The sequence below is a fragment of the Poecile atricapillus genome, chromosome 14 (assembly GCF_030490865.1).
Source record: "Poecile atricapillus isolate bPoeAtr1 chromosome 14, bPoeAtr1.hap1, whole genome shotgun sequence".
Classification (NCBI taxonomy): Eukaryota; Metazoa; Chordata; class Aves; order Passeriformes; family Paridae; genus Poecile; species Poecile atricapillus.
Genome location: NC_081262.1, coordinates 2,251,219 through 2,278,611, shown reverse-complemented (window position 1 = coordinate 2,278,611; position 27,393 = coordinate 2,251,219). Strand labels below are relative to the sequence as shown.

The 27,393-nt window shown below is 50.4% G+C and overlaps 1 protein-coding gene across 5 annotated transcripts; it reads left to right on the top strand.

Moving 5' to 3' along the window:
* The first annotated feature begins 532 nt into the window (after window positions 1–532).
* UBN1 (ubinuclein 1) lies at window positions 533–27,338 on the top strand. 5 transcript variants are annotated; one of them, XM_058849618.1, is made up of 18 exons: window positions 533–573; window positions 1,047–1,462; window positions 3,047–3,133; window positions 4,006–4,101; window positions 4,614–4,748; window positions 5,188–5,291; window positions 6,417–6,855; window positions 9,921–9,991; window positions 11,915–12,044; window positions 12,187–12,305; window positions 12,758–12,880; window positions 13,738–13,881; window positions 16,638–16,688; window positions 17,758–17,800; window positions 18,112–19,338; window positions 20,675–20,927; window positions 21,229–21,318; window positions 24,310–27,338. In XM_058849618.1, exons 2-18 carry the CDS (start codon window positions 1,223–1,225, stop codon window positions 24,360–24,362), a joined length of 3,405 nt encoding a protein of 1,134 aa, XP_058705601.1. In that variant the 5' UTR covers window positions 533–573; window positions 1,047–1,222; the 3' UTR covers window positions 24,363–27,338. The 5 variants fall into 5 exon arrangements, with proteins under 5 accessions (XP_058705601.1, XP_058705604.1, XP_058705602.1 ...); XM_058849621.1 differs by lacking the exon at window positions 13,738–13,881 and having other exon boundaries at window positions 559–1,462; XM_058849619.1 differs by lacking the exon at window positions 16,638–16,688 and having other exon boundaries at window positions 559–1,462.
* The last annotated feature ends 55 nt before the right edge of the window (window positions 27,339–27,393 follow it).

Below are 27,393 nucleotides of genomic sequence, written 5' to 3'. Positions count from 1 at the left end.
TGCTGGGAGTTTCTCATCTCCAGTCAAGGTCTTCCAGCACCAGCCTGCAGCCTTATCCACTCGAGCCACTGTTTAGATATATTAGATTACTCTGTTGCCCCTTATCGTTGCACACATTCCCTAAGTTTCATTTCATTCCATGGAGGAAACCTGAGCTTGTTTAAGGCACACGAGCGGCAGCTTCCTGGAGCCTTCACGCCACCGATTCCCATGAGGCTCCACCAAACGCTGCTCGGTGAGTGAAGGGGCCGCGGGCAGCCTCTCCGATAGTTCCCCGCCGAACCTCCGCCGCTCCCTCAGGGGCCGCCGCCATCTTGCCGCCCCTCCCGCCGCCGCGCGCGGGCCGGCGGGCCGGGGCGGTGCCAGCGGCGGTGATTGGCCCCCCTCGATCACGTGGTGCGGGACAGCCATCCGCGAGCCGTTCCCGCGAGGTGTGGCCGCGGCGGCGGTTGCTGATTGGTTGCGCTGCGAGGCGTGGCCGCTGGAGCGGTCTCTGATTGGCCGCGGCGCGCGCGGCCCGGCGCGAGGGCAGCACCGCCCACGTGACGCGGGCGCGGGCCCGGAGCGGTGGCGGTGAGTGAGTGAGGGCGGGCGGGCCCGGCGGCCCCTGCGCGCCCCCGGCACCACGGCCTCGAGCCTCCCCTCAGCCCCGCGGGCCGCGCTCCCTCCGGCCGCGCTGCCACCCCGGGCCCCGCTCAGCCCCCGCCTGGGCTGCTGTCCCAGGGACGGTGGTGTCCGGGCCTCCGTGCAGCGGGAGATCAGGCGGCCGGAGCGCAGCCCCGGCCCGGGAGGTGCAGCCCCGGCCCCGGGAGGTGCAGCCCAGCCGGGTGTTTGTGCCCAGGGCTCCTGGGCCGCGTCAAAGCGAGTCTGGCAGGCTGGTTTTGTTTCCCCGGCAGCTGGATTTCCTTCAGCCCTTACAGATGGAGCGGTGTGGTCTGAGGAGAGAGATCTGCAATGGACTGGAGGGATAGCGGGGAACTTCCAGTGTTGGAGGGAAGACTGGTACAAGGATTGACTTCTTTCTTTCTTCTCTCTAATGATTGCAGCAAGCGCTCGCAGCACGGCCCTTTGTCACTTCCCGAGAAAACTCCAAAAGCAAAGCACTTGTTCTGCTGCCAGCATCCTCAATTATCCTTGGTGAAATCCATCAGTGCAGCCTGACAGACCTTTCCTAATGCAATGGGAAGGATGCCGTGAGGCCTGCTAAGACTTGGCCATAGCCATGACAGAGCCCCACAGGGTTTCGTTCACCACTCTGCATGGCCCACTGAGCAGCAGCTTCCTGAAGAGGTCTCGGAAGGACGATGGAGAGCAGCCCCCGGAGCCCGAGCCAGCGGCCACGGCCGTGCGGATCACCCTGACCCTCTTCGAGCCAGACCACAAACGCTGCCCGGAGTTCTTCTACCCAGATCTCCTCAAGAGCTGCAGAGGGAAGGTGAAAGGGGGTTCTTCAGGTGACAAGGTGAGTGTCCCTGGGGCCTGTGGAAACCTGTGTTGTAGCTGAAGGTCTCAAAGGCTGTCTCAGCATCATTGTTTTAAGAGTTGGGTCTGTGTTTGCTGTGAGGTGCTGCAAGGTGGGAGGAGGGCAGGTGAGCATCCTGCAGGCAGGAGAACTGACCCACAGTTGTTGTCAGGTCACACTGTGTCACTCCTGTGCCCTGGCTGGAATTTGGTGTTGGGAGGATGTTGTGCTGGTGGCAGGTGAGGGATGTGATGCTCCTTTAGTTTGGAATGGCTGGATCTAAAGTGAGTTTTGATACCTGGGTGGCTGGCAGTGATAAGGAGCTGTTTTCCAGAGAGCACCAAAGGAGACATGAATGTAAACTCCTGTAGCATCTAAACTTTGAGTTAGGAATGTTTGTCAATGAAAAGAAGCTTACTGGATTCTATTCCTTTTACTGTTTTCCTTCAGGACTGTTAGCAGTCAGTTGATGTTTTATGCCACTTCATTTTTGGTTTGTTTTTTTTTTTTGAGGGTTGGGGGAAGCAGAAGCAGGTACAAAATTAGCTGTGAGAACCCAAACCACAGAGACACTCTCAGAATCCCAGCATAGTTTGGAAAGGGCCTTAAAGCTCATCCCATTCCACCCCCTGCCATGGGCAGGGACAGCTTCCACTATCCCAGGCTTCTCCAAGCCCTGTCTAATCTGGCTCTGGACACTTCCAGGGATCCAGGGGCAGCCACAGCTTCTCTGGGCACCCTGTGCCAGGGCCTGCCCACCCTCCCAGGGAACAATTCCTTCCCAATATCCCATCCATCCCTTCCCTCTGGCAGTGGGAAGCCATTCCCTGTGTCCTGTCCCTCCATCCCTTGTCCCAAGTCCCTCTGCAGCTCTCCTGGAGCCCCTTTAGGTCCTGGAAGGGGCTCTGAGGTGTCCCTGGAGCTTCTCCTCTCCAGGTGAGCACCCCCAGCTCTCCCAGCCTGGCTCCAGAGGGGCTCCAGCCCTTGGGGCATCTCCATGGGCTCCTCTGGACTCTCTCCAGCAGCTCCATGTCCTGCTGCTGTTGTTCCCAGGGCTGGAGGCAGCTCTGCAGGTGGGGTCTCACCTGAGGGGGCAGAATCCCCCCCTCCTGCTGCCCACACTGGGGCTCAGCCCAGCCCAGGGGGGTTTCTGGGTGATCATGGCCAGGGCAAATCCAGCTGTCACCCACCAACACCCCAAATCCTTCTCGTAGGGCTGCTCTGGATCCTTTCATCTCCCAGCCTGGATTGATCCACTGGGTTCCAATGTGCACCACCTGCATTTGGCTTTGGTGAGGTTCCCATGGTCCCAGCTCTCCAGCCTGTCCAGGTCCCTCTGGATGGCCTCCCACCTTCAGGTGTGTCAACCACACCACACAGCTGGGAGGCATCTCCAGACATGCTGAGAGTGCCCTGATCCCACTGTCCCTGTCACTGGTGAAGATGTTGATCAGCACTGTCCTAAAGCTTGATTTACCTGAGCTTCTGCCCAGCTGCTCCAGTCAGAATGGGTTTAATTCATGGGGTTTTGGTGGCAGTGTGACAGGATTGACTGGCATGGTTTTAACCCTTTTGTTTCTACAGAAGAAAGATCCGTCTGATCCCTTCAATGATGAGGAAAAGGAAAGGCATAAAGTGGAGGCTCTTGCTAGGAAGTTTGAAGAAAAATATGTAAGTGTTTCTTCTTTAAATTGTGTTATTCTTTGGTCTGGGCTGTGCTGTTCAGCTCTCAGGCAGTGCTTTTAATGGCTCTCGAGTTCTTGTTCTCCCCTAGTCCTTTATCCTGGCTGCCACATGCTGGTTTTTATGGTCTTTTTCTATCTCAGGGCTGTAAAAATAGTTCAGATTCATTCTTAAATCAGATGAGTTGGATTAACGTGAATGACATGAACTAAAGTGAGCAGCAGATCACTTAATGTAATTGATCAAATTGAATTTCCTTAAGCAAAACTTAATTTCTAGGCTTTGTTGCTGTGGATGGAATGTGCCAAGTCTTAGAGCATGGGGCTGTGATGAGTCCACTGCTCTCAGGACCCTGCTGCATGGATCTGTCTTATCTGTTCCTTTCTGTTCTTATGTCTGTGGTTGGCACTAAAACCACACTGTGGTTTTCATACCCTTTGGCACTTCTGGGTAGCAAGTTGTGTGTTGTTTTGTGATACAGATTTGGCCCATGGGTCACCCTGACACACTCTGTGTGTGTTTGATGTCTGTAGAGCTGAGTCTGTACCCACTGGAGCACTTAGGGAAGAGCAAGCCCTATGGAAGGGAGCCCTGGCAGGAATGTTGAAGGGATACAGACCCAGTTCAGTGTGGAGTCTGGCTGGCAGTTTTTCATTTGGCTGCACTGTTTCATTTCTGTATGACAAGGCTTAAAACTAGATTTACCACACCTTGGGAGTACAGGGTAATGGGAGCCAGCCCTGGTTTGGTTCTGCTGTAGCTTTTCTGTTCTGGAGCCAGTGATGCTGTCCTGTGTCAGGGTGTCTCAGTGTGGTGCTGGGAAAGAAAAGTGATCACAGTGTCCATGTTTCCTTGTTCAGGGTGGCAAGAGGCGCAGGAAGGACCGGATTCAGGATTTGATTGATATGGGGTATGGCTATGATGAGTCCGACTCCTTCATCGACAACTCGGAAGCTGTGAGTGCTGGGGGTGTGAGAGTGGCTAAAGGTGGCTGCCTGGGAGGCTGAACCTGGACTGGGAGTGAGCCAGGAGGGTGCCAGGGCCAGGGAATGAGAGCTCCTGGGGCAGCTGCATGGCAGGAGATGCTGGTAGGCATTCCAGTGTGTTTTTGGGGAGCACAATCTCCTCAGTCTCGTGACCAGGGACAGGACTTGAAGAAATGGCTGGAGCTGAGTCAGGGAGCTTTAGGTGGGCATTGTCTGGTACTGGAACAGCTTTCTCAGGGAAGTAGCCAAAACTCCAATCCTGTGTGAGCTCAAGAAGCATTTGGACAACGCTCTCAGGCACAGCTTGGGATTGTTGGGGTGTCTCTGCAGGGCCAGGAGTTGGACTCAGTCCTCATGGGGGTCCTTTCCAACCCAGCATATTTTATGATTCTGTGAATCCCACTGCATCTTCCAAGCAGCTGAGTTATGGAATGAAGTAACCAAGCTCCCATTGCTAATAAACTGTTCTCTATTATTTCCAGTATGATGAGCTGGTTCCTGCCTCTCTCACGACGAAGTATGGAGGGTTTTACATCAACTCAGGAACGCTGCAGTTCCGGCAGGCCTCTGAGTCTGAGGATGACTATGTCAAAGAGAAGAAGAAGAAGTGTCCCAAGGTCAGCAGGGAAGCTTTCTCAGTTATTCCCTCTGTTACAGCTCAGATCTTGCTGCCTGAAAGTGTGTTAGTATCCAGAGTGGGAGAGATTCATGACTTGGTATGGACAGAATAGGGATAAGCACTTGAAATCCCATTGTATCCTAGAATTTCTTAGTAAAATGAAGCATGTCTGGCCTGGATAAGGCTCTAGTGGGGTTGTCTGGTTCCCAGAGCAGAGGTGACAGCAGCTCCCTGTCACCCTGGAAGTCACAGCATTATGGGGATGCTGTCAAATGCTGAAGGCAACATGTGCCAAAACCGTGGTGAAGGATGTGGGGGGATTGGGTTAATGAGTCCTGTGTTTTCACATTCCTGGGAGAGGTCCCAAAGTGGCTCTGGGAGTCCTGGTAATATTGTGGGAAACTCTTTGATTGTGACTCGTTTTTAACCCTCTGCAGAAGCGGAAGTTGAAAGATGGGGGTGAAAAAATAAAGAAGAAGAAGAAGGATGATTCTTATGACAAGGAAAAGAAATCAAAGAAGTCCAAGTTTCCAAAAGCTGGGTAAGGAGGGGAGGAGGGAATTCTTGCCACTCAGCACCTTGTGTCAGGGTTCCAGCTGGCTGCAGTAGGAACCTGTTGCAGTGTGGGGTGGCTCAAATGCACATTGCAAACACCAGCAGGAAAACCTCTGTTGCTTCTCAAGTGGGAAAGAAAGGCAGGAGATGATCAGAGAAGGAGCACAGCTCCACAGCAGCAGTGTGTGAGCACAGAGGGGCACAGCTTTCTGTGGTGTGGTGTTTTTGGAGCTCTCTTTAGGCACTGACAGTGAAGATAAGAACTGTTGGGATGAAGCTGTGGGAGGAAAGGCAGGTGGGAAGGGCTGGGGCTCGGGGCTGTATGAGTGTTGGGATGGCAAGGGAGGGAGAGGTTACAAGGCAGGCTGTGTTACTGCTCTCTCTGGGCAGTCCTTTGTACTCCTGGCCAAAGTATTTCTTGGATGAGTGCTCAGCTCTTTATAGCTTTTGGGCTGTAAAATTGAGTGTTTTTTCTTTTTGTTCGGAGTCATCTTTTGCTGTAGCTCTGTCTTTGCTTTGGTCTGCCTGGACTGTCTCATTCAGTATCTATATCTGTTGTTTTTCACTCATTCCCTACATTTTCCTCCTAATTTTTTTCCTTTTTCCTTTAACTATTCTTTGTAATGGATTTTTTCCTGCATGGATCTGCTTTTGGGCAGCAGCAACCCATGTGTCTGGTATGGAATCATCAGTGTGTGATTCCTTCAAAGTGAGTAAGGAAAGGAATTTGCTCTCCTGGTTTTAACACAGCAGAAAGCTCCACACCAACTCTGTTCTGCCTCAGTTCCTCTGTACTAATTGTGCATTTCCCAACCTTCCTTACTGGAGTAACAATAATATCATGTAGCTAAATGAAAGCAGAGCTCTGTGGAGATGGTTTAAGCCCCAGCACCTCTCTGCAGTGAGTCAGGACAGCCTTCTCTGAGCTGAGATGAGTGGCCAGAACCTTAGGACTTTTAGAAACTGTAAAATACTTTTTCTAGTGTAATTGGTTAAGGGGCTAAGACTTTCCAGGGAATTGTGCCCGAAGTGAACTGGGGGGGGGAAGGGACCCTCTCTGCTCCTTGATCTTTTATTCAGTTCCCTTTCCCCTTCTACTCTTTGTCTGCAGCTTCACAGCATTAAATGCAAGTAAGGAGAAGAAAAAGAAGAAATACTCTGGAGCTCTCAGTGTCAAGGAGATGCTGAAAAAGTTTCAGAAGGAGAAGGATGCTCAGAAGAAAAAAGATGAAGAGCAGAAAGTGGTGACTCCTTCCCCAGTAGACCCTGCAGGCCCAAGGGAGGCAGAGGCCATGGCAGACCCTCTGCTGTCCCTCTTTGGCCACGCCAGTGACAGTGACCTGCTCCAGGCAGCCACAGCCATGGACTCCCTGAGCGAGCTGGAGCTGGAGCGGCTCCTCAGCGAGTCCCCGGAGGGCAGTCCCTTCCCCGAGGTGGAGGATGGCAGCGACCCTGGTGGCACAGGCTTGGAGCAGGAGTTCAAGCAGCCACCATCCCTCCCAGAAGGGCTGCCAGCACCCCTGGAGAAACGCATCAAGGAACTGGCTCAGGTACAGCAGCTCCTGGGGGCAGTGGGGACTGGTCTTTACTGGAGGGGTACAGATCTGCTGGGTGTGTGTGGCAGCACCCAGGGACAGAGGACATTCCAGTGGGGGAGTTTCTCACATCCACTGGGATCACACCTTTGTGTCATCCTGTTTCCTCTAAGTCAGTTTCTTGAAGGCCCAGATGTCGAGTGATGTCCAGGTGCTGGACCTTGTTAATTACTGAATATAACACTCAAGATCACACCTGATCAGGATTCCTTCTTTACCCTTCTTGGCAAAGTATGGACCTGATGCAAGAAGTAATGTCCAGAGTCAGTTTGACATGAATTAACTGAAATGTGAATTACTGAGGCTGGAGGGCTGGTTTGGGCTGGGATAGAGGTAATTTTCCCTACAGTGGCTGTTTTGAATTGTGCTGTAAAGAGACCTGATAACCCAGGGATATTTTTATTATTGCTCTGCAGGGAGAGCTCACCCAGTACCAAGGTCTTTGCTGCTCCTCACCCCACACTGCCAGAGAGAGGCCTGGGGGGCACGAGGAGCTGGGAGGGGACACAGCCAGGACAGCTGATCCCAACAGGGATATCCCAGATCATGGGGGGTCATGCTCACCATATAAAGCTGGGGGAAGAAGAAGAGGGGGATGTTTGGAGTGATGGCATTTGTTTTCCCAAGGAACAACCTGTTACATGTGATGGAGCCCTGCTGTCCTGGGGATGGCTGAACAGCTGCCTGTCCATGGGAAGTGGGGAATGAATTCCTTGTTCTGCTTTGCTTGTATGGCTTTTGTTTTCCCTGTTACAGTGCTTTGTCTCAGCCCATGAATTTTCTCACTTTTACCCTTGTGATTTCCTGCCCCATCACACCTGGATGAGGGAGCAAGCAACTGTGTGGGGCTGAGTTGCAGGCTGGGGTAAAACCATGACAAGGACAAGTTCCGCCATAATATTTTTAATGTGCTGTGCTGGTCAGGGCAGTGAAGGGGTGCACTGTGTGTAAAGTAAGAGGGTGCAGCTGGAAAACATTGCCACAGCTCTACATTGGGAAAAGACCTGGAAATCCCTGTGGATGGGGCTTGGGCATTTTCTAGAACAATTTCCATTCACAGGCAGATCCTTTGCTGATCTGCCTGGAGCTGCACCAATTTGTCAGTTTGAGTCCTTTAACCATTTTTGACATCTCATTGTTGGGGTACCATTTAGGGAGTGGAATATATTCATGTCTAGAAGGATGATCCTGTGTGTTTTCACCAGTAGCTCTTCCTGCAGCTGGACTCCTGGGGGACTCACACATCTTCTCCAAAAGGTGGTGTGCTTTGGGAAGCTCCAGTCTGTTTTGGAGAAGGAAAACATTGGGTGCTGGTCAGGGATCCCTTCCTGGCATGTCAAAGTGTGCTTTCAGCCTTGTGGTGTGAGGGCTATCACCATCAGCCTGTCAACAAGTGCTGGGAGGTTTTGTTCCTTCTGCTGGTGTGGTTTTAAACATTGATTTTAAGTCATAGACGTGCCCTTCTAGCTCTGTGGTGGTTCTGCCTCTTGGGGCACTTCAGTTTAGAGCACCTCTTACTTAAGAGATGCTGAGTAACTCCTGTTACTAAAGATAAGCTGCTCTTAGAGAACTGTTCTGCTGAGTTGTGCAGTGGGGGTGAGCAGATGGGAGGGGAGGAGGAATTGAAGCAAGTATTGCTGCAGCTGATAAAAATAATGGGCTCTTGGTGGATGTTTCTGTTTCAGAAAGCACCAAAATAGCTGTTTCTGACTCTATCTGAGTTAAAGGAGAGTATTTTGGAAGTTCCAAGATATCAGGTTAATTGTTCTGGTGTTGTGAAACAGTTTAATAGCAGAGTCCCCACTGATTTTCCTGCTTAGATTTTCCTGCTGCTATGTCTCTTGTTGCTGGATTGTGGATGTTAAGAAAAGCAACAAACTGAAACCTCTGGGTCAGCTGGGACTTTGGGAGCTCAGGTGGGAATGAAGAGGTGCTGTACCTCTGTCTGAGAGCCAAGTCTCTCCATCCCAGAGGTGGGAGCATCTCCTGAGTTAAATGGAGCTTCCAGGCATTTCCTCTTCTACTTGAGCTGCTTTGACTTTAACCCTTTCCTTCCTAAGTAATTTTCCTGTTGAGGATTCTCCTTAGCACTGAGCCTTCTCCTTTGATACCACCTGCTGCTACCAGGGAGGAATGTTCACCCTCTGGGTGTAAATTAATTGCTTGCCTGCCTCAACTTTGGAGTGGTAAATTATGGGATTTCAAAATCCTCTCCTGGTCTCCTTTCCTGTGCAAGGAATCACTAACTCATTGTGCTGTCTTGTGCCAAATCCCAGTTTTGTTTATATCCCCACTCAGAAAAAACTGAAAGCTTTTGGCAATTTGCTACTATCTCATTCATCTCTTGGAGTTATTTTCCTGCTGGACATGTTTTTCATGGGTGTGATGTTTTTGGGCAGTGCTTTGTGAGCTGCAGTCATAGCTCAGGAAGCTTCCTGAACAAGACTTTTTTTTGTTTCCATGGTGTTGACTGGAAATAACACATCCCCTGTGGCTGTGACTCTTCTCTGTTGGTGTCTTGGCTTAATTTCCAGATTGATGTAGAAAACCTGGTGATAAGTTTCCTCAACCTTCCTTAGATGTGATTAGGATGAGCTTTCCTGGTCCAGGGACAAGCTCTGTGCTCATATTCCTCAATCTACTGAGAAGCCAAAACCATGCCCTGAAGCTGTTGTTGTCCCCACGGCAAGTTTGCCAAAGAAGCCACCAAGCCACCTCCTTTGTCCCACAAAACAGAGGAATCTTCACTCCAGAGTGGTAACTCCAGTGCATCTGGAGAGGAGAATCCAGACTGGGAAGGTCACCAGGAGTGCAGGACATGGTGTTACCAGCTCAGGCAGGGCTGGACTTGAACTGGAGAGGTGTGAGAGAACAGGGCACCACGTCACTTCTGCTGTGACAGAGCTTATGAAATAAAACTGTGCCTTGTTTTGCAGTAGTTCTGTGGTGGTTTTGAAGACACCTGGTTGCATGTGCCAGCTGTGAGCTGCTGATGATTTGTGTTATGTCCTGACTTCCAGGCTGCCAGAGCTGCTGAGGGAGAAGGCAAGCAGAGATTCTTCACTCAGGACATCAACAACATCATACTGGAGTAAGTGCTGCCAGCAGAGAGCATTAGGCAGAAAACATTTTTGGTAAATTCAAGAGCAGGTTCAGCAGGAATTGTGGGGTTGTCCTTGTACAGGTCTTCCAGGTAGAAGATGCCCAGGATACATGAAAGTCTCCTAGAAATGCTTTCAGTTGAAATATGATGAGGTGGGAGAATGTTGGAGGGGATGTATCCAGGCCTCCTGTTCTCAAGATGCTGCCTGATATTTATGTACCTAAATTTGGTCACTTGACCTGTGAGTTTAGCTTGATGCAAGACCAGTAAATCTCTCCCTGTGAGGGATGTCATGTTTTGCTACTTAACTTACATGCTATGTAGAATTGTTTATAACTGGGATAAGGCTGCTGTGTTCAGTTGGTTCTCTGGGAAAACTGGAGGAATTCCATTCCTGCTCTGTGTTTTGAGGCCCCAAATTGCAGAGTTCCAGTGTTGCTCAGGCAGCTGCAGATAATGGCTTCATTCTTCTGCCAGAGCATGGAGAGAGCTGATGAATGCACAGGGCTTTGTGATCAGTGCAGTAATACTGACACCCAGGCTTTAATTTCATTAAGGTTTATCCAGGCACTTGCAGGGAGCTGCCAAGGGGAGGTTTGGGACTCTCTTTCCCTCTCATTTCCAGGGCTGATTACCACCTTCCAGCATTCCAGTGCTGGCTGCACAAACAGTCCTTGTCTGGTGTCAAACCAATCACTTCAGCCTTATTCAGAGCAGATTTAGATAGATTTGTACAAATTTGCTGTACAATTTGGGTCAGGGCAAGCCCAGACATGAGTACAGACTGGGAGAAGAACTCAATGTGAGCAGCCCTACAAGAAGGACTTGAGGTGCTGTGGGTGAGAGGCTGGACATGCCCCCCTGTGAGCACCCAGAAACCCCCCTGTGCTGGGCTGAGCCCCAGTGTGGGCAGCAGGAGGGGGGGATTCTGCCCCCTCAGGTGAGACCCCACCTGCAGAGCTGCCTCCAGCCCTGGGGCCAACAGCAGCAGGACGTGGAGCTGCTGGAGAGGATCCAGAGGAGGGCATGGAGATGTCCCAAGGGCTGGAGCCCTTCTGGAGCCAGGCTGGGAGAGCTGGGGGTGCTCACCTGGAGAGGAGAAGGCTCCAGGGACACCTCAGAGACCTTCCAGGGCCTAAAGGGGCTCCAGGAGAGCTGCAGAGGGACTTGGGACAAGGGATGGAGGGACAGGACACAGGGAATGGCTTCCACTGCCAGAGGGCAGGGATGGATGGGATATTGGGAAGGAATTGTTCCCTGGGAGGGTGGGCAGGCCCTGGCACAGGGTGCCCAGAGAAGCTGTGGCTGCCCCTGGATCCCTGGAAGCATCCAAGGCCAGATTGGACAGAGCTTGGAACATGCTGGGATAGTGGAAGGTATCCCTGCCATGGCAGGGCGTGGAATGGGCTTTAAGGTCTCTTCCAATCCAAAGCATTCTGTGACTTTGATGATGGGGATGATGAATCTTTTACACCTTCTGACACTGAGAGGTGGCTTAAAAAGCCAGCCTCCTAACTTCTGTTTAAGTGCATAGATGGGTTTGGCACACGCTGATCTCTCTCATCTGCTCACCTGGAAGTTGAAACCCAGGGGATAAAGTTTGATTTTGTATTGTCCTGAATTCCAGTGCCACAGCATCTGACATAACCAGTGTGCTCTTCTCATTTCACTGCCTGACCCTCCTGCATGCAGCTGCCAGGGAGAGCTGCAGAACAGATGACACTGCTGACTTCCATTTGTTCCTTCTCCAGCTACTCCCAGATTCGAAGCATAGCTTGGGATAAAATCTGTTGATTGTAGAATCCAAAGAACCTTCACACAGTTTGCCTTGTCCTTTGTCCCTCTCTCCCTGCCTCCCACTCCCTGAGAGTGCTCAGGGAGTCCCTGCTGACTCTGTGTTTGTCCCCACAGCATCGAGCTGCAGACACGGGAGCTGAGCAGCCAGGTACGCTCGGGGGTCTACGCTCACCTGGCTGCCTTCTTCCCCTGCAGCAAGGACACCCTGCTCAAGCGAGCCCGCAGGCTCTACCTCTACGAGCAGGTGAGGGAAATGGCCAGCACAGGCCTGTGTGTCCCCAGTGGCTGCTGTCCCCAGACAGGCTGTGTCCTCTGGGGGCACTGTCCCGGCTGGATTTTGGTGTCCCAGCCATGTGGAGCTTCAGGGTGTTCTGTGCTCGCTCCAGGGTGGCCGACTGAAGGAGCCTCTGCAGAAGCTGAAGGAAGCCATTGGAAGTGCCATGCCAGAGCAGGTGGCCAAGTACCAGGAGGAATGCCAAGCCCATACTCAGGCCAAGTTTTCCAAGTAAGCTCTTCATCTGCTCATTCCCCATCTGTAGCTTTTCCCAGCAGGCTTCCTGTGGCCTGCTCTCCTGAAGTTTGCCACCTCTTTTTCTTCTGTAGGCTAAATTTGTTGATGGACATTGACTGGCTTAATTAAGCCATTTGTGTTCTTCGTGGTGTCTGTGGCAATGCCAGCTACAGCAGCACTGCTGGGACCAGAGCTTGGCTGAAGGGTTTTGTATGTGCAGGCGTGTCCTTAGGAGCATGGTAGCCTGGGAAAAGTCAGGCTGGATTAGTCCCATCATCTCGTACAAAATATTGGGAGATTTCTTAACCTTGAGCTCATAGCTCAGCTTGCACCCCAAGCCAGAGATTGCTGATATTGATACCTCTGTCCAGTGCTGTTCAGAGATACTTAATCCTCCCCTTGAACCTGCAGGACAATTACTTCCACGTTTTCTGTCTCCATTTCAGGATGCTGGAAGAGGAAAAAGACAAAGAGCAGCGAGTTTGTTCTGATGATGATGAGGATGAAGAAAAGGGAGGGAAGCGAGTCGCGGGCCCACGGAAGAAATTCCAGTGGAATGATGAAATCAGGTTTGAATAACTCAAGATATTGAGCAAACTCATGACCTGTCTTACTCTTTGCAGTTGGCAGTGAAGCATCTTGGTGTCTGTGTCTTGTTTACAGAGCAGTGCTGCTCACCTGTAGGAACAGTCAGCTTGGAGGTTCGTGGCACATGGTGCTGTTTATGGAAGCCATTACTGCATTTATTACATCTCACCCTGAAGCTGATTTCAGGCCCAGGCTAACCCTGAGAGAAGTGCTGAGAAGCCTCTGTGCAGAGTCCAAAAGAGAGAGTCAGATCTTTGGGAACAGAAGGGATTCAGCTGAATTGCTGACATCCTGCAGCCCAGACTCTTCACATGCCCAGCTTCTGGTTGTAGAAGCAGTTGAAGCTGTTGCATTTTCTTGCCCCTGGCATTTGGGGGACTGACAGAGAAGGGAGTGCTGAGAACAGGGGAGAGTGACAAAGGGTAAAAGGAAAATCAGTCCTGCTCTCTTTTTCTTCTTATTCTGGAACAAATCCATTTGTGTCGCTGATCCATGTAGGACAGAGCCAGCTTTGATTCCTGCCTTCTCCTTGCTGGGAGGTTCAGTTCTGTGGTTGTTACTGGTGCCTGTGGCTCTGGCACTGGCTTGCTACCTCAGCTGTTTCAGGAGATTACACTGGCAAGGGGTAACAAGACTTTTCTTCCTGGTGCATCCATGTGTGTGCACACAGAGCAGGAATGTGCCTTTCCCTTCCCCTTTCCTGAGGAGGCAGTGCAGGGTTGTATCGGCAAGAGCCCGGTGTGTCTTGCTGTATTTATCCAGCCTGGATAAAGAGAATGATCTCCAAGTGGGAAAGGTCAATCTGCATAACTGTATCTGAAATCTTCCTGTTCCTCAGGGGTCTGCTTTGCCACTTGGTGAAGATTAAGTTGGATGGTTATGTCCTTGACAAGAATAAGGCTCAGTCTCTAGAGGATTACGTGAAGACCTTCCTAGAAGGAGAGGTGAAGCCCCTTTGGCCAAAAGGCTGGATGCAGGCCAGGTGAGCAAGAATCAAGGGGTTCCTTGTCCCAAGGGACCTGGGAAGGTCGTTTAGTCCTGCCCTTGCTCAGGGAATGGCTGGCTTCAGAGTTAGATCAGAGTGCTCAGGGCCTTGGCATGTGGAATTCTGGAAATTCCCAAGGATGGAGATTCCCACAGCATCTCTGGGCTCCTGTTCTGGTACTTGATCACTCTCCATGAAATCTTTTCTCCTTATTTCCAATAATTCCCCTTCCTGCACTGAACTGAATATTCCCTGCTTTTGTTATCTACTGTGCACCTTTGGGAAAGGTCTGACTCCATCTTGGTCCTGTCCCCACATCTCTTTAGGCAGTGGAAAACTGCCATTAGACTCTTCCTGGGGCTTCTCCTTTTCCAGGCTGAACAAACCCAGTTCTCTCCACCTCCCCTTGGCTGCCATGTGTCCCTATTCCTCAGGATGTCTCCAGTTTGTTGGCATCTCTCTTGTATTGTGGGGACCCTGGAACTGGATCTGTGTCCAGATCACTCCCAGGTGCTGAGCAGGGGATAGTTTGCTTTCAGCAGGACACCTCTGCAGCAGTGGTTTCCCTTCAGCTTTCCCCCCAGGACCCCCAGGGGTTTCCTGCAGGGCTGCTGACCAGGGTTGTTCCATCCCAGCTCCAGGACTTGGTGCTGGATTTCATTGAGCTTCACAAAGTTTGTGTTGGTCCCTTTCTCCAGCCTGCTAAGGGCCCTGTGAATGGCAGCCCTGCCCTGCAGCATATTCTTCCCTCTCCCTCTGTCCCTTTTCACCTCACAAATTCCTGAGTGCAGCCAGGACTGTAAATGGCAGTGCTGAGTATCCCTGGTGCCATGTTGATGTCAGGTGCCACTGGCAGGTAGAACTGGCACTGAGGTCAGGCCCATGGACCAGTCTGTGCTTTCTTGGCTCTGTATTACAGAAGATCACTTTATAATCACAAAGGATACATTTTTCAGATACTTTGTGAAGTCTTCTTTGGAGTATTCCCAAAAGAAGGCAAAGTAGGAAAGTTTTAGGGGCTTATTAGAGTCAGTGGAATTTGGTGTGGTTTCTGTACCCTCACTGCTGTTTCCTGCTCTTTCCCACTTTCCATCATCCCTGGCCTCAAGCTGGCAGTGGCAGAGAGCCACACAAATGGCAGAGCCCTTTTGCTGGGACTGTCATCATCTTCTGGCCTGCTTTGATTTGCTCAATACTTTTAATGAAAGGACAACTCTGCAGTCTTCCTTCTGGAATCTTAAGGTTCCTTCCAACCCAAGCTGTTCCATGATCTGTCTCTTTGCATTTCATGAGCTGGGCAGTGGTGTCTTCTCTGCTGAATTTGCTTTCTGGGTGTTGGGGGATAAAGGAAGATGTAGTAGCAGTTCCTAAGAGCAGTAAGTATGATCCACTTGGAAAAGTCCATGGCTGTTTGTTGCAGTTGTATGTGCACAGGAAGCTCAGTGGTTGCAGTGTGGTGGTGCAGGAGCTGAAAGATGGCATTAGGAGGTGGGGGAAGGTTCCTCCTTAGTTAATGAAGATATACCCAGCCTGGTGATCTCACCTTGCAAGGTTTTAAAAACTTCTCTTTGGCTGAAAGGAAATTAAAATGTTCAGCTCCAAGTTTGATGGTGAAACTGGTGTTGGGCATTTGGGTTTTCACCCAAGACTCAGCGTAGGAGGCACTTCCAGTGGAATTAAGTACAGTAAGTAATGCCTCAATAAAAATGGATTTCCTGGTTGCTTTCCAATGGCTCAAGGACAATGGTTTCTCCTGCTGGGACTTGGAGTTGGACTTGATCTTTCTAGATCCCATCCACCTCAAGATATTCTCTGACTTGGTTTAAAGGCAGAAGGTAGAGTGACAGCCATGGGGAGGGATTGGTGGCTCTAGGAAAATTTCACTATTTTAGGGATAAATCAGCTTGATTTGCTGTCATCATGATCCCAGGAGTTTATCAGTAATAGGAACCTGAAGGTGGACAGAGCAGCACTTTCATGTATGAGTTAGAGAGGCCTGCCATGAGTCTGTTTCCTTCATTAATGCTAAGAGATGATTAACAGAATGTTAGGTTAATGTAAGCTTGCTTTTTAAGGGAAAAATGTTGACAAAAGTCTGTTAATACCAGCCAGGAATCACATTCCATGTGTCAGTACTGAAGGAATGTTTATAACTCCTCCCTGACATGTGAGAGGGCAGCTGAGTGGCAGCTGATTTGGGTCAGAGTGTTTGTGGGAGCCTCTGGTTTACCCTCAGTAGTGCAGGGTTTTGGATGAAGCTCAGTCTATTTGCTGTGTTCAGTCAGTCCTTCCAGAAAGGGTTGTGATGTATAGAGTCACCTCAGCTCTTGGTTGGGGACACAAAGGCAGCACAGACCCTTCTCTCCTTCATTGCTGTGTGAGAGGCACGGGAAGGGAACTTTCTCCCTGGAAGCTGAAGAGCTCTTGCATGATCTCTGGCAGCAGTAAGGCCCTGAGTGATGATCCTGCCTCTCCAGTTGGCTTTTTAAGCCAGCAGAGCTTTTTCCTTAGGCATTGTCCAACCACTGCATTAATGGCCTTTCCAGTGCCTACAGGCATTGCTCCTCAGAGAGAGAATTGTGTGGGGCAGCTCAGGATGATCTTCCTGGAAAAGGGCTGAATATTTGTCTCCTCTCTATGGTTGCAGTTTCACTAAGTGCCCTGCTGTACTGTGCAGCTCTGTGTCCAGTGATCCCAGCTGCTCTACTGGGTCTTGCTGGATATCACTTCTCATTGCTCTCTTCCCTTCTTAGGACACTGTTTAAGGAGAGCAGGCGTGTACATGGACACCTCACATCAGTCCTGTGAGTATCACAGCATTCCTTTGGAGTGAAAACTGGTGATCTCCATTCCCTGGGGCCTGGGGGGATCATGCAGGAGCACCTGAGCTTGCTTGGCTCCCCCCACATAGATCAGCACTGCTTCCTTTGGGGAGGTGTAGAGAGAGCAGCTGTTTGTGTGTGACATCTCCCAACACTTTCCTGAGGTGCTTTAGCCTTCAGTAAGCTCAAAAATAAGAAGTTTAAAGCCAGGTTGCCCCTGGTTCAACAGCCTGGAGTCAGGCCTCTGTGCTGGGCCTGGGAGGCTCAGGGAGGTAAAGTGGAGTGTGATTACTGCAGCCTGTTCACTTGGTCCTTACTTTATTCTGGATTCCCTCTTGTTGCCTGGTTCAAGGAGGGTCACAATCAGCTCAGACTAGTGAAGGTGGGTGCACCAGGCTGGTGTTGGCAGCCATCAGAATCCAGCTGGGCAGGGGCTTTAACCCAAAGGGTCTCATGGATCTTGCTGGTGGTTGATAATAGATGAGGACACGGATTTAGGCTGGTGGCAGTTTGGCAGACAGTCCTGTTCTTGGCACTGCATGAGTGAGGGAAAGTGGAATAGGGTGTAGAGTCATCCTTCCCTCAGCCACACCACCCAGCATCTCCAGGACATCTTGTACCAGAGATTGCATCTGACCAGATCTATTCTCTGGGAGTTTGGCAGATGTTTTTGCATCCTCAGCTTCTTCTGGGAACGCAAAAGGAAGGTGTAACTTCTGCAGAACAGTCTCTGTGCCAGTTTCTCTCTGGGCATTGCTGTAGGAGGGCAGCAGTGGGGTCCTGCAGCTGATGCAGGATGTGTGTGTGAGAGTTTCACTGCTCTGCTGCCATTCCAAGACTCTGCTCCACTTCCTGATCCGCTCCCTGTGTGGCAGTTGGGGCTTCCAAGAGCAGCAACCAAATGTCATGTGCTTTTGAATCCTAGCAACCTGAGATGCTGCCTCTGTTCCCTGCAAAGATCATCACTAACAGGGGCCAGGTGTGCTCCCTAGCTGGCTCCTTCCCTGGGGGCAGGCACTGAGCCATGTTTCTCTTGTCTTCTTCCAAACAGGGCAAAGAAGAAAGTTATAGCTCCTACTAAGGTGAAAGTGAAGGTGAGTTCTGTTTTCTGGTTCTCTTGGTTAGTATGTGCCAAAAGTCAAGTGACTGCCATCCTGAACCCTGTGTTGGAGCTTTGTACGTGTACATCAACTACTGTGAAATGGCTCTGCTCTGTATTTGGCTTAGAAAAACAACTGGAACAGCAGCTAAAATTGATGGCAGTGGCAGTTGGGAGGGAACTGGGGGCTCATGCGCACAGAAGATGTGTATCCTGCCTTTTACCCACAAATTGTGAACCTTCCCACCCCTTTCAGCAGTAAACCCTGTCTCTCTTCTGACTGTGTCTTCTCCTGTGATGTTCCAGGACTCTTCCTGCAAGCCAGACAAGAAGCTGTCGGTGTCTGTCCCTTCCCTGCACTCGAGCAGCACCTTGGCCTTGTCCTCAGAGCCCCAGGGAGGAGCTCTAGGCATCAGTGCCCAAACCAGGGAACTCTTGTCCCTTGGGACAGCCCAAGCTGCCAGCAGCACTGCCACTCCTGCCACCTTCAAGGATGACTCTTTGGATGAGGACTTGATTCACAACCCCACCTCTTCCCTGGAAGCCGTGTCCAAGGAACTGGCTGTGCTAAATAGCAGGGCTGCAGGGAGCCCTGACTTTACTCTTCCTGCAGCTCCGAAAGCTCCACCAGAGAAGATCCCAACTCTTGCATCCTCAGAGGAGAAGAGGACATTTCCAAAGCCCAACCCTTCCCCTACATCATCCTCTGGTTCCCTCCAGTCTCCTCTAAACTTCCTAGCTGAGCAGGCCCTGGCTTTGGGCCAGTCTTCTCAAGACAAGAAGACAGAGAACTCTAATTACAAAGAGCATTCCTGCCAAGCCTCCCCCAGCAAAATCCTTCCTGACACCCACCAGGCTAAACAGAAGCACCACAGCCTGGTCAGGCCAGGCCACGGGCCCCCGGCCTCGACGCCGGTGCCGGGCTCTCAGGTGAAGGTGTTCCACCCTGGTGCCCAGCTCCAGAAAACCTTCACCTCCCCAGCTGCCTTTGTCAAACTGCAGAATCCCAAGTCCTCCACCCCTCTGCCCCAGCGCTCCCTCCTCCAGCAGGTCAAGTCATCAACCAAAGCTCAGAGCTTCCATTCCTCCACGTCCCCAAGCAGCACCCAAAACTCCAGCAGCTCCCACAAGAGCCAAGGCTTGTCCTCATCATCTCTCAGCTACGCCGGGAAGCACTCGAGTGGCTCCGGCTCTTCAGGACAATCTTACAAATCGCCTTTCGTCGCTGGGTCCCTCTCCAAGCACGGGGCTTCTTCCAGCAGCTCCTCCTCTGGAGCTTCTGCCAACCAGGGCAGTTCCTCTGGGACTTTGCTGCCCAGCGTTCCGGCCCCTTCCCCGGGCTCGGCCTCCAGCCGCCCGGCCTCCAGCTCCTCCGTGAAGAAAACTCCCGTTTCCCAGAAGCTGACCCTGGTGGCACCTCCTGGGGGCTCCAATGGAGATTCCAGTGGGGGCACCCAGGGGGTGGCCAAGTTGCTGACCTCGTCCCTAAAGCCAGCTGTGGTCAGCAGCACCACAGCCTCTACCTCTGTGCCGGTAAGGGGGCAGTGCTGGGAGCTCCTGCCTTCTTCACAACTGCCCTAAAGGGGGCACTTCAAAAGCAGTTGCTGAAGTTCTTCAATGACTGTCTGGATTTTAGCTGCTTTAGACTAGAAGGTTGTGGCCTTTGCCCTGGGTTTGCCCTCCAGAATTCCAGCTTTCATTTTCAGCTTAAATAACCACTAAGCTGAATACTGTGCTGCCTTCCAGAGGGCAGTTTTTGCCCAGGCTATGCCATGGTCCTGCCCTGGCTCTGCAAGTTATGGGGACTGTAGGGCTCCCATTTGGATTTAGAGAAAATGCAGTAAGATAATTTATCACAAGAGGTAAAATTCATTGGATAAACTAAAAGTGTAATGATTAATTTGTTATTAATTAGATCTACAAACTTCTTTAAATTATTCCAAGTAATTTTAATATTATTGCCACTTTCATCATGAGTGGCCCATAGAATAAATAACATGGAATCATTCAGGTTTGAAAAGCCCTCTAAGGTAATTGAGTCCAGCCATTCCCCCAGCACTGCCAAGGCCTCCACTAAACCATGTCCCCAGGTGCCACATCCACACAGCTTTTAAATCCTTCCAGGGATGGTGACTCCACCACTGCCCTGGGCAGCTGTGCCAGTGCCTGACCACCCTTTCCATGGAGAAATTTTCCCAATATTTGTTAGGATAGAACATTTTAGGGAGGACTTCTGGGTTATCAGTACAGACTTGTGTTACTAAAATATTGTATTACTTAATGGTAAAAGGGGCTTAATTTTTATCTATAGCAAAAAAGTAATAGCTCCTAATGTTGTATTTATTTGTTGTTGGCTACTCATCCCTGCCTTCCTTCATGCCCCATGGAAAGAGCTGGGAAATACAAGGAGTGTATTTAAATGGAAAGCATGTACTGCTCAGTTTATGTAGCTTGTCTGCTCCTGAGATAGAGAGCTGGTAGCACTCCCCAGTGGTGCCTGTATCCATGAGAGAGATCCTGAATAACATCCCGGGGTGCCTTGGGTGTCAGATCTCAGTGCCTGGAGTTGCCAGCAGTGTGTGCTGCCATAAGCAGCATATCCCTGGAACTCACAGGCAGTGTGGAAACTTTGCCTAATGGAGGCACAATTCCAGAGCAAGGGAAGCATGGAGGCAAATCCAGTGTGGCCACATTCAGAAGAGCTGGCTTGCCAATGTCCATCTGCAGTGTTGGCATCTCTTGGGCCCTGGCTGGGAGGGTGCTTTTCCCAAGGGGAAACCCTTGAGCATTCCATGTTTTGCAGATCTGTAAGTATGATGCTGTGTCTTGGTTCTCCCTCTCCTGACTGATCTTTTCCATTGCTTTGCAGAAAGGAACTAGTGGAGCTGTGCTGCTAACGAGTTCTTCCTCCTTAAGTGTACTGGCTCCATCCTACAAGTCCAACAACCCAAAGCTGCCAGCTGCCCTGAGCTCCACCCCGTTAGGTATTATCTCTCCTATTCACTCTTTCCCTCTCCATGTCATCTCCTTCAGTTCCGACTCCTCCCCAAAAGCAGGAGTTTCCAAGGATGCAATAGTTACGGGACCTGCTCCAGGAACTTTCCACCACGGCCTCGGGCACAGTGAGTATCCTGCTGGTCACCTGTGTGTCACTTGTGCCTGTGCTGTCACCTGGAACATCTGCTGGGCTGGCCCATTGCACACCAGCCCATCTCTCTGGCTGTTGCTTCATGCTGTGGTCCCTGCTTTTGTGTCTCCAGCAATTGCATTTGGAGAACCTTGGGCACATCCCTAGAGCTTGCCCAGAAGTGCCAATAACTGGAACCCAACTTCTGCTAACTGCTGCAGCTCCTCTGCTCATTTCTGTCTTGGATGTGTATTTGTTCCTTTTTTTCCCTCTCCTCTCTTTGTTTTTCTCTCTAGGTCTTCTGGCTGGTTTGCACTCCAGCCCCCACCATGCAGCGCCACTCCCACACTCTGCCCTGTCCACTCATTTACCACAGAGTTTGCCAGGTAACTTGTCAGATGCTCGTGTTTTCCTTCTGCCTCCTGAGTCTCCCTCTATCTCAGCAGATCCTTCCTCCAGGGCTGGAGCCAAAGGGGTTGTCCATGTTTTCCAGCTGTGTGGTTGTCACTAAAGCCTCTCTGAGGTACAGAGTGAGGGGCTGGGAGCAACCTGGTCTGGTGCAAGGTGTCCCTGCCCATGGCAGGGGGTGGAGCAGGATGGGCTTTAAGGTCCCTTCCAACCCAAACCATTCCATGATTAGGAAGAAATTATTGGCTGTGAGGGTGGGGAGGCCCTGGCACAGCTTGTCCAGAAAAGCTGTGGCTGCCCCTGGATCCCTGAAAGGATCCCTGAAAGGCCAGGTTGGACAGGGCTTGGAGCAGCCTGGGATAGTGGAAGATGTCCCTGCTCGTGGCAGAGGATGGAATGGGATGGGCTTTAAGGTCCCTTCCAGTCAAACCATTCTGGGAATCTGTGATTTCTGAAATGATGAGTTCTCAGTGCTTACAGCAAGTGTTGGTTCCTGGAGATACTTGGAATTACCCTACCAGGATGAAAGTGGTGCCTCTGTGCACAGCCTGCCAGGACTGCCCTGGAATGAATATTCCAGCTCTGTGGAGTTTTGTTCCTGGTGACCTACAAAAAATGTGTCAGACCAGACTGTCTTGTGTCTATGCAGTGAGTTAATTGCCAGCATCTCCTTCATGACAAGTTTGTAGTGTAAATGCAGATTGCTCCACTTGCTGCTCACACCATGAGGATTTGGCAGTTAAGCCTGTTCCTGCCCCAGTTTGATGCCTGCAGAAGTGATGCATAAAACAAGAGTTTTCCAAAGAAGGAGAGAAGTAAGGAAAATTGAAATTCAGTGCCAGCAGATTGTGTTTGCCTGCTTCAGGGAGCTGCCCTGGTGACTCCTATTTCTGCTTTCTCAGGCGTGTTCTTTAGCACTTTATCAGTGCCATTACCTTAGTACCTGCTCCTGTTGGGATGGTCTTCCTGGGCTAAGTGAGCCTGATTTAGGAGTGCTAGCCTGGTCCTGTGGCTGTGTGCATGGATAACCACGTAGCCTCCTGGAGGAGTCATGGAATAAAGCACCCTTGACTGCTGAGCACGGTGCTTGTTTGCTGAAGAAGGAAGAGAGTGTTGTGCACTCGTGAAAATGTAAAGAATTGGTTGGGTTTGCTTCCTTTGCTGAAGTTTGAGGTGGGTTGTGCTGTGCTGGTGTGGTAGAGCTGAATAGGTCCTTGCAGTGATCACTGGTGTGACAGACCCTTCCTTCCTGTTTGTAGATCACACTCCCTGGGATGAGATCAGGGATTGTCCCTTGAACATGGCTTGTGGAATATATTCACTGAGGAGCAGCTCCTTGTCCCTTTAGTTGAGGGAATTCAGTGATCACCTCACCATTGTTCATAGGGCTTATAACAGAAGAGGTTTTTTTATGGACTCTTGAGCAGGATGTAGGGCCAGAAAACAAAGGACCACTGGGAATAAGTGAAGGAAAACTAACTATGGATATAGCTTCAGCAAGGACCTGCTTTCTCACTTGATGTTTTCACTTAAAGATTGGAGAAGGAGCCTGGTGCTGCCATCTCTTGGAACATTCCCAGTTCTGTAGAACACAGTAGACTTTTAAGTGACCCCCATAACCTTAAAATGAATTCCTGTGTTTTGTGGCACAAGCTGTGTTTGGCTGTGCCAGCATCTGCCCACAGCTGCATTGCTGTGTCTGAATGCTGCAAGGTGCGTGGGAGGTTGCTGCAAATGCAAGGGAATGTTGATGCCTTAAATAAAAGTGCTTTTACATCCATCTTCACCCAAAAGCCTCTGAGCAAAGAGCATCCAGTGCTTGCCTGTGTGTGGTCAGTGCTGCTGTTGCTGGTGGAGGTGCCTTGTGCTGGGGCTGGGAATGTGGTTGGTGCTGGTTCTGTGGTTGTGGGATGTGCTGGGCTGAGCTCTTGCATGCAAGGAGTTGTTCTTGGCCTGGAGGAGAAGCTGTTGCTGCACTGCTGGGTGCCACTGCTGCTTAGCTGCACATCTCAGTACTCCACTTTGCTCATCACAGTCTGAAGTGGTTTTAATTGCTCCTGGAAAACTTATGTTTCCTTGAACTTCCTTCCTTTTTCTCTCTTCTGTGTATTTTCTCTTCTCCTCATCTTTTTCCACATCCATTCCTTTCTGTTCCATTAGTGGTGAGATTCCTATGGATCCTGTTGCTATCAGTGGGCACCTAAAGCCTTCATTTAAAAAGCACCTAATTAAATAATTTAAAAATAATTAATAAAGCACCTAAAGCCCTACCTGAAAGGTGTTTGTAGGTGAGGGGCTGGCCTCTTCTCCCACACAAGCAGTGATAGGACAAGAGGAAACAGCCTGAAGCTGTGCCAGGGGAAGTTTTGGTTGGACATCAGGAGGAGTTTCTACATGGAAATGGTTATCAGACATTGGCAGGGGCTGCCCAGACAGGTTTGGAGTCTCCATCCCTGGAGGTGTCCAAGACCTGGATGTGGCACTCGGTGCTCTAGGCTGGGGACAAGCTGGGGATGGGTCACAGGTTGGACTCCACGGTCTTGGAGGTCTTTTCCAACCTCAGTGATTCTGGGATTACAACGGCAAAAATGTACAACAGGTTACTTCCAACCACCTGTAGGTGCAAGGCAGCCACACCATGTATTTTGGGGTTCCTGGAGGGGGAGATGTGGCAGGGTGGATTTAGAGAAGGGCACAGGCCAGGGAGTTCCCTGGCAGCTGGAATTGTGCCGTGGTGCTTCTGCTGAGAACCCACAGGGGACCCTCAGTGCTTCCTTTGTCCCTTCCTCAGAGGCTGGGCTGCTCCCAGTGCAGAGATGTCCCCAGGCACATCCTCTTCTTCCTGATTCCTTGGTGCTGGGAAGGAAGAGTAGGTCTTTCCCTCTGTGCAGAGGCCTGGCTGTCCCAGCTGCCCACCCTCCACGGGCTGGTGCTGAACCCCCTTCCCAGCTGGTTTTATTTTCTTTCAGATGCTTCTCAGCTTCACGGCAAAGGGTCCAATGCACAGCAGCGCAAGTTGTGACGCCTGCAAGGAGGGGAGCTCCAGCACCCATAGGATAAAATCCAGAGGAACAGGTCATGGACTTTGGATACCAGCTGTGTCTTTTGATTTCTTTTTGGTTTTTTTCTATTTCATTTTTTTTTATGACAACTGGAGAGACTGAACTGCAACAAGGAACTCATTGGGGGGTCTGCTCAGAGGCTTTCAGAGCTGAGCCCCACACATGGGGCCACCTTGAGCCATGCCCTGATGAGAGGAGCCTTTTGTAGCACTGTTTTATTGCTGCTGCCCTTCCTGCATTCCCTGGCACTGGCAGGAGCTGGAACTGGCAGGGAGGCTCAGGTGGATTCATCCTGCAGTGGATTCCCACCCACCTGTGTCTGTAGCTGCCAAGTACCTCCAAGTCCAGTTACCTCCTTGGTCTCCCCGTGGAGGGTATGAAAGGTGCTTCTTTCTTCTGCTTTGGATTTACTTGGATAATTCTAGCACTGCCAGTGCTTTCTTGAAGACATTTGAGTGACTTTCCAATTGTACTATAAAACTGTGCTACACTTAATTGGAGGATTTAACATTTCCTGTGTGGTGAATCTGAGGAACCACCTGATGTTCCCCTCTGGAGGAGACAGAAGACTCTTTAGAGACTAAAGACATTTTTAGATTCAATCATCGACTTTCAGAATTCTACTTCTTTTGAGTTTTTGGACTTTTTTCCCCTCCAAAGGGATGCTTTTTTTCCTGCTCAGTTTTATCCTCATTGCCATTGAATGCATTGGATTGAATGGGACACTTCTTAGCATGTCACATGGATCGGAAGACATAATTCCAGTGCCTTTTATGGTGGAGCAAGAATGGACTAGTGACACACATTTCAGCCCTATTTTGTGTGCTCCTCAACCCTTTTTTAATCATTCTGTATTTAAAATGTACTCTGGTTTATTTAATAGAGCTTTTTATGGTTGCACATCAGAAAGAAAAAAAAAAAAGGAAAAAAAAAAAGCTGCACTGTCTGGACTTCAGTGGTGACCTGGTGACTGAGCACAGTCCCAAATCCAGCAGGAGCACTAGTTCTCATCCCAGTATGTGCAGGCGGGTTCCAGGCCCTCCCCTAAAGCCATTCTTTCCTAGGGTTGTGAGTTAGGATCAATTTGGTGGGCAGAGGGAATGAGCCAGATGAACCAAGGTCCCATGTCAAATGAATTCCAGAGAAAACCACTGCTCTCCTCAATGGTACCTGCACCAGGATCATGTGCTCAGCACAGCTGCAGGAACAGGGACCATCTGCAATTGGGGGGTGTCTTTTCTTGTTCATTTTTTCTTAATTTTAGACCTAAATACTCTCCCTGTGCACCCCCTTTCAGGCTAAGGGCAGGCTGAGGCTCCACCTGAGCTTTCTGAGGTTTGGTTTCCTGCTCTGCCCAGTCTGTCTTCTCTCAGGCCCCACAGCCACGTCCCAATTGTGTAGTGATAGTGCTGATCCACATAGAATTTACTGGTATTCCAAGGAAAAGCTTGTAGCTTCCTCCTTGAGCTTTGGGAAAGGATGCTGACCCCAGGATACCAGCAAATGTCTGCTTTAGTTTCCTCTTTTTTGTTAAGATCTGAGAAAGACTGTTTTCAATTTGAACTGATGCATAACTGCCCAAGAATCAGTGAGTTGATTGTATTTCACATTAATGGATACAGCTCAGATTTCAAGTCTGTTTACAGAAAATACCTAGGTTGTAGCAAAAGAGCCAAAGAGAACTCGCGTGGGTAAAACGAAGCACAGCATTTCTTGGTGGACTCTGAGCAGCGGATGTCGCGTGGTTCCTGTTGAAGGCCTCATCCTGAGGGGTGCTTGGCACCTTCACCTTCCCCTGGGAGCTGAAAGGTTGGGACACCTGGCAGGATAGGGGCTCTCATGAGTGACTCGAGGTACTGGTTCTCCTCCCTCTCTTTGCTTTCACTTGAATGCTTCTGCTGGGAAGCCCCGGTGTGCGCGGCCAGAGCAGAATGCCCTCCTTCTAGGAATTTAGCGAAGCCTCTTGCCTCAGGGAAATGTTTATGTGGTGGAAATTCTGTGGGATATTTTTTCTTTACATGCTATAATGAATGAGTGAGTGGTGTGGAGCAGAGTGGCAGCAAGGCAGGCCCATGCAGAGCAGCTGATGGGGAGCCAGGCTGGCACCTCTGCCTTGGGGAGGCAACTTGCAGCGCTTCCAGGATGGAATGGGGAGGGATAGGCTCCCATGGCACTTACCTGGGGATGGCAGTTCCTTTTGGGTGTAAGAGCTGCAGTTTACTATTCTATTTTTTTTTATGTGTGTTGGCACTGTCTTGCTGAAGATGGTGGGGGTGGTATGAAAACTGTTAATCTTGTACAGAACAACTCAATAAATTGTTTCAAACTTTCCAAAACGCTTTTTTCCCCCATCTCCTTACCTCTGGTTTCCTGACTTTGTTTCTGAGAATTTCTCTTGCAGCTAGAGTGCTCATCTGTGTCTCGAGTGAGTAATCAATTATTGACTCTTTTAAAGTCTCCTACATGGTGAGTGAATGGCAGTTGTGTTACAGCTCTTGCAGGGGTAAAGATGTTTCTTCTCGTTCCCTGTGCTCCTGCTGGTGCTTGAAGTTGGCATCTGTTGGAAGGGGCACGTGGGGCTCAGACCCCCAGGGCATCAGTGTGTTCCTCCCTGATCCCTTCATAGACAAAGGTAAAACAGTGGTGTTAATCCCCAGAGCCAGGAGGGATAAGCAGGGAATGCTGATGACTGCATTTGTGGACAGCAGAGCTCCCTGGGGTTTGGGTATTAGCTGAAATTTGGGGAAAAGGAAGTGAATGGTCCCATCCCACTGTAATCCTCTGTTCTCCCACACCTTGCAGTCAGTCCCATTCTTTAGTGCAGTTCACTCCCATCTAATGCTGCCAATTAGTTCCTGCTCAAATGCTGCTCCAGCAATTTCCCTCTTTGAAAAGAGCCAACAGCTAAAATGAATAATCCTAGTGGTTTAATTCTGGCTTCTAAATGGCAACTTCTTGTATTGCCAAAGATGAGGAGGCTGCCATAATTAA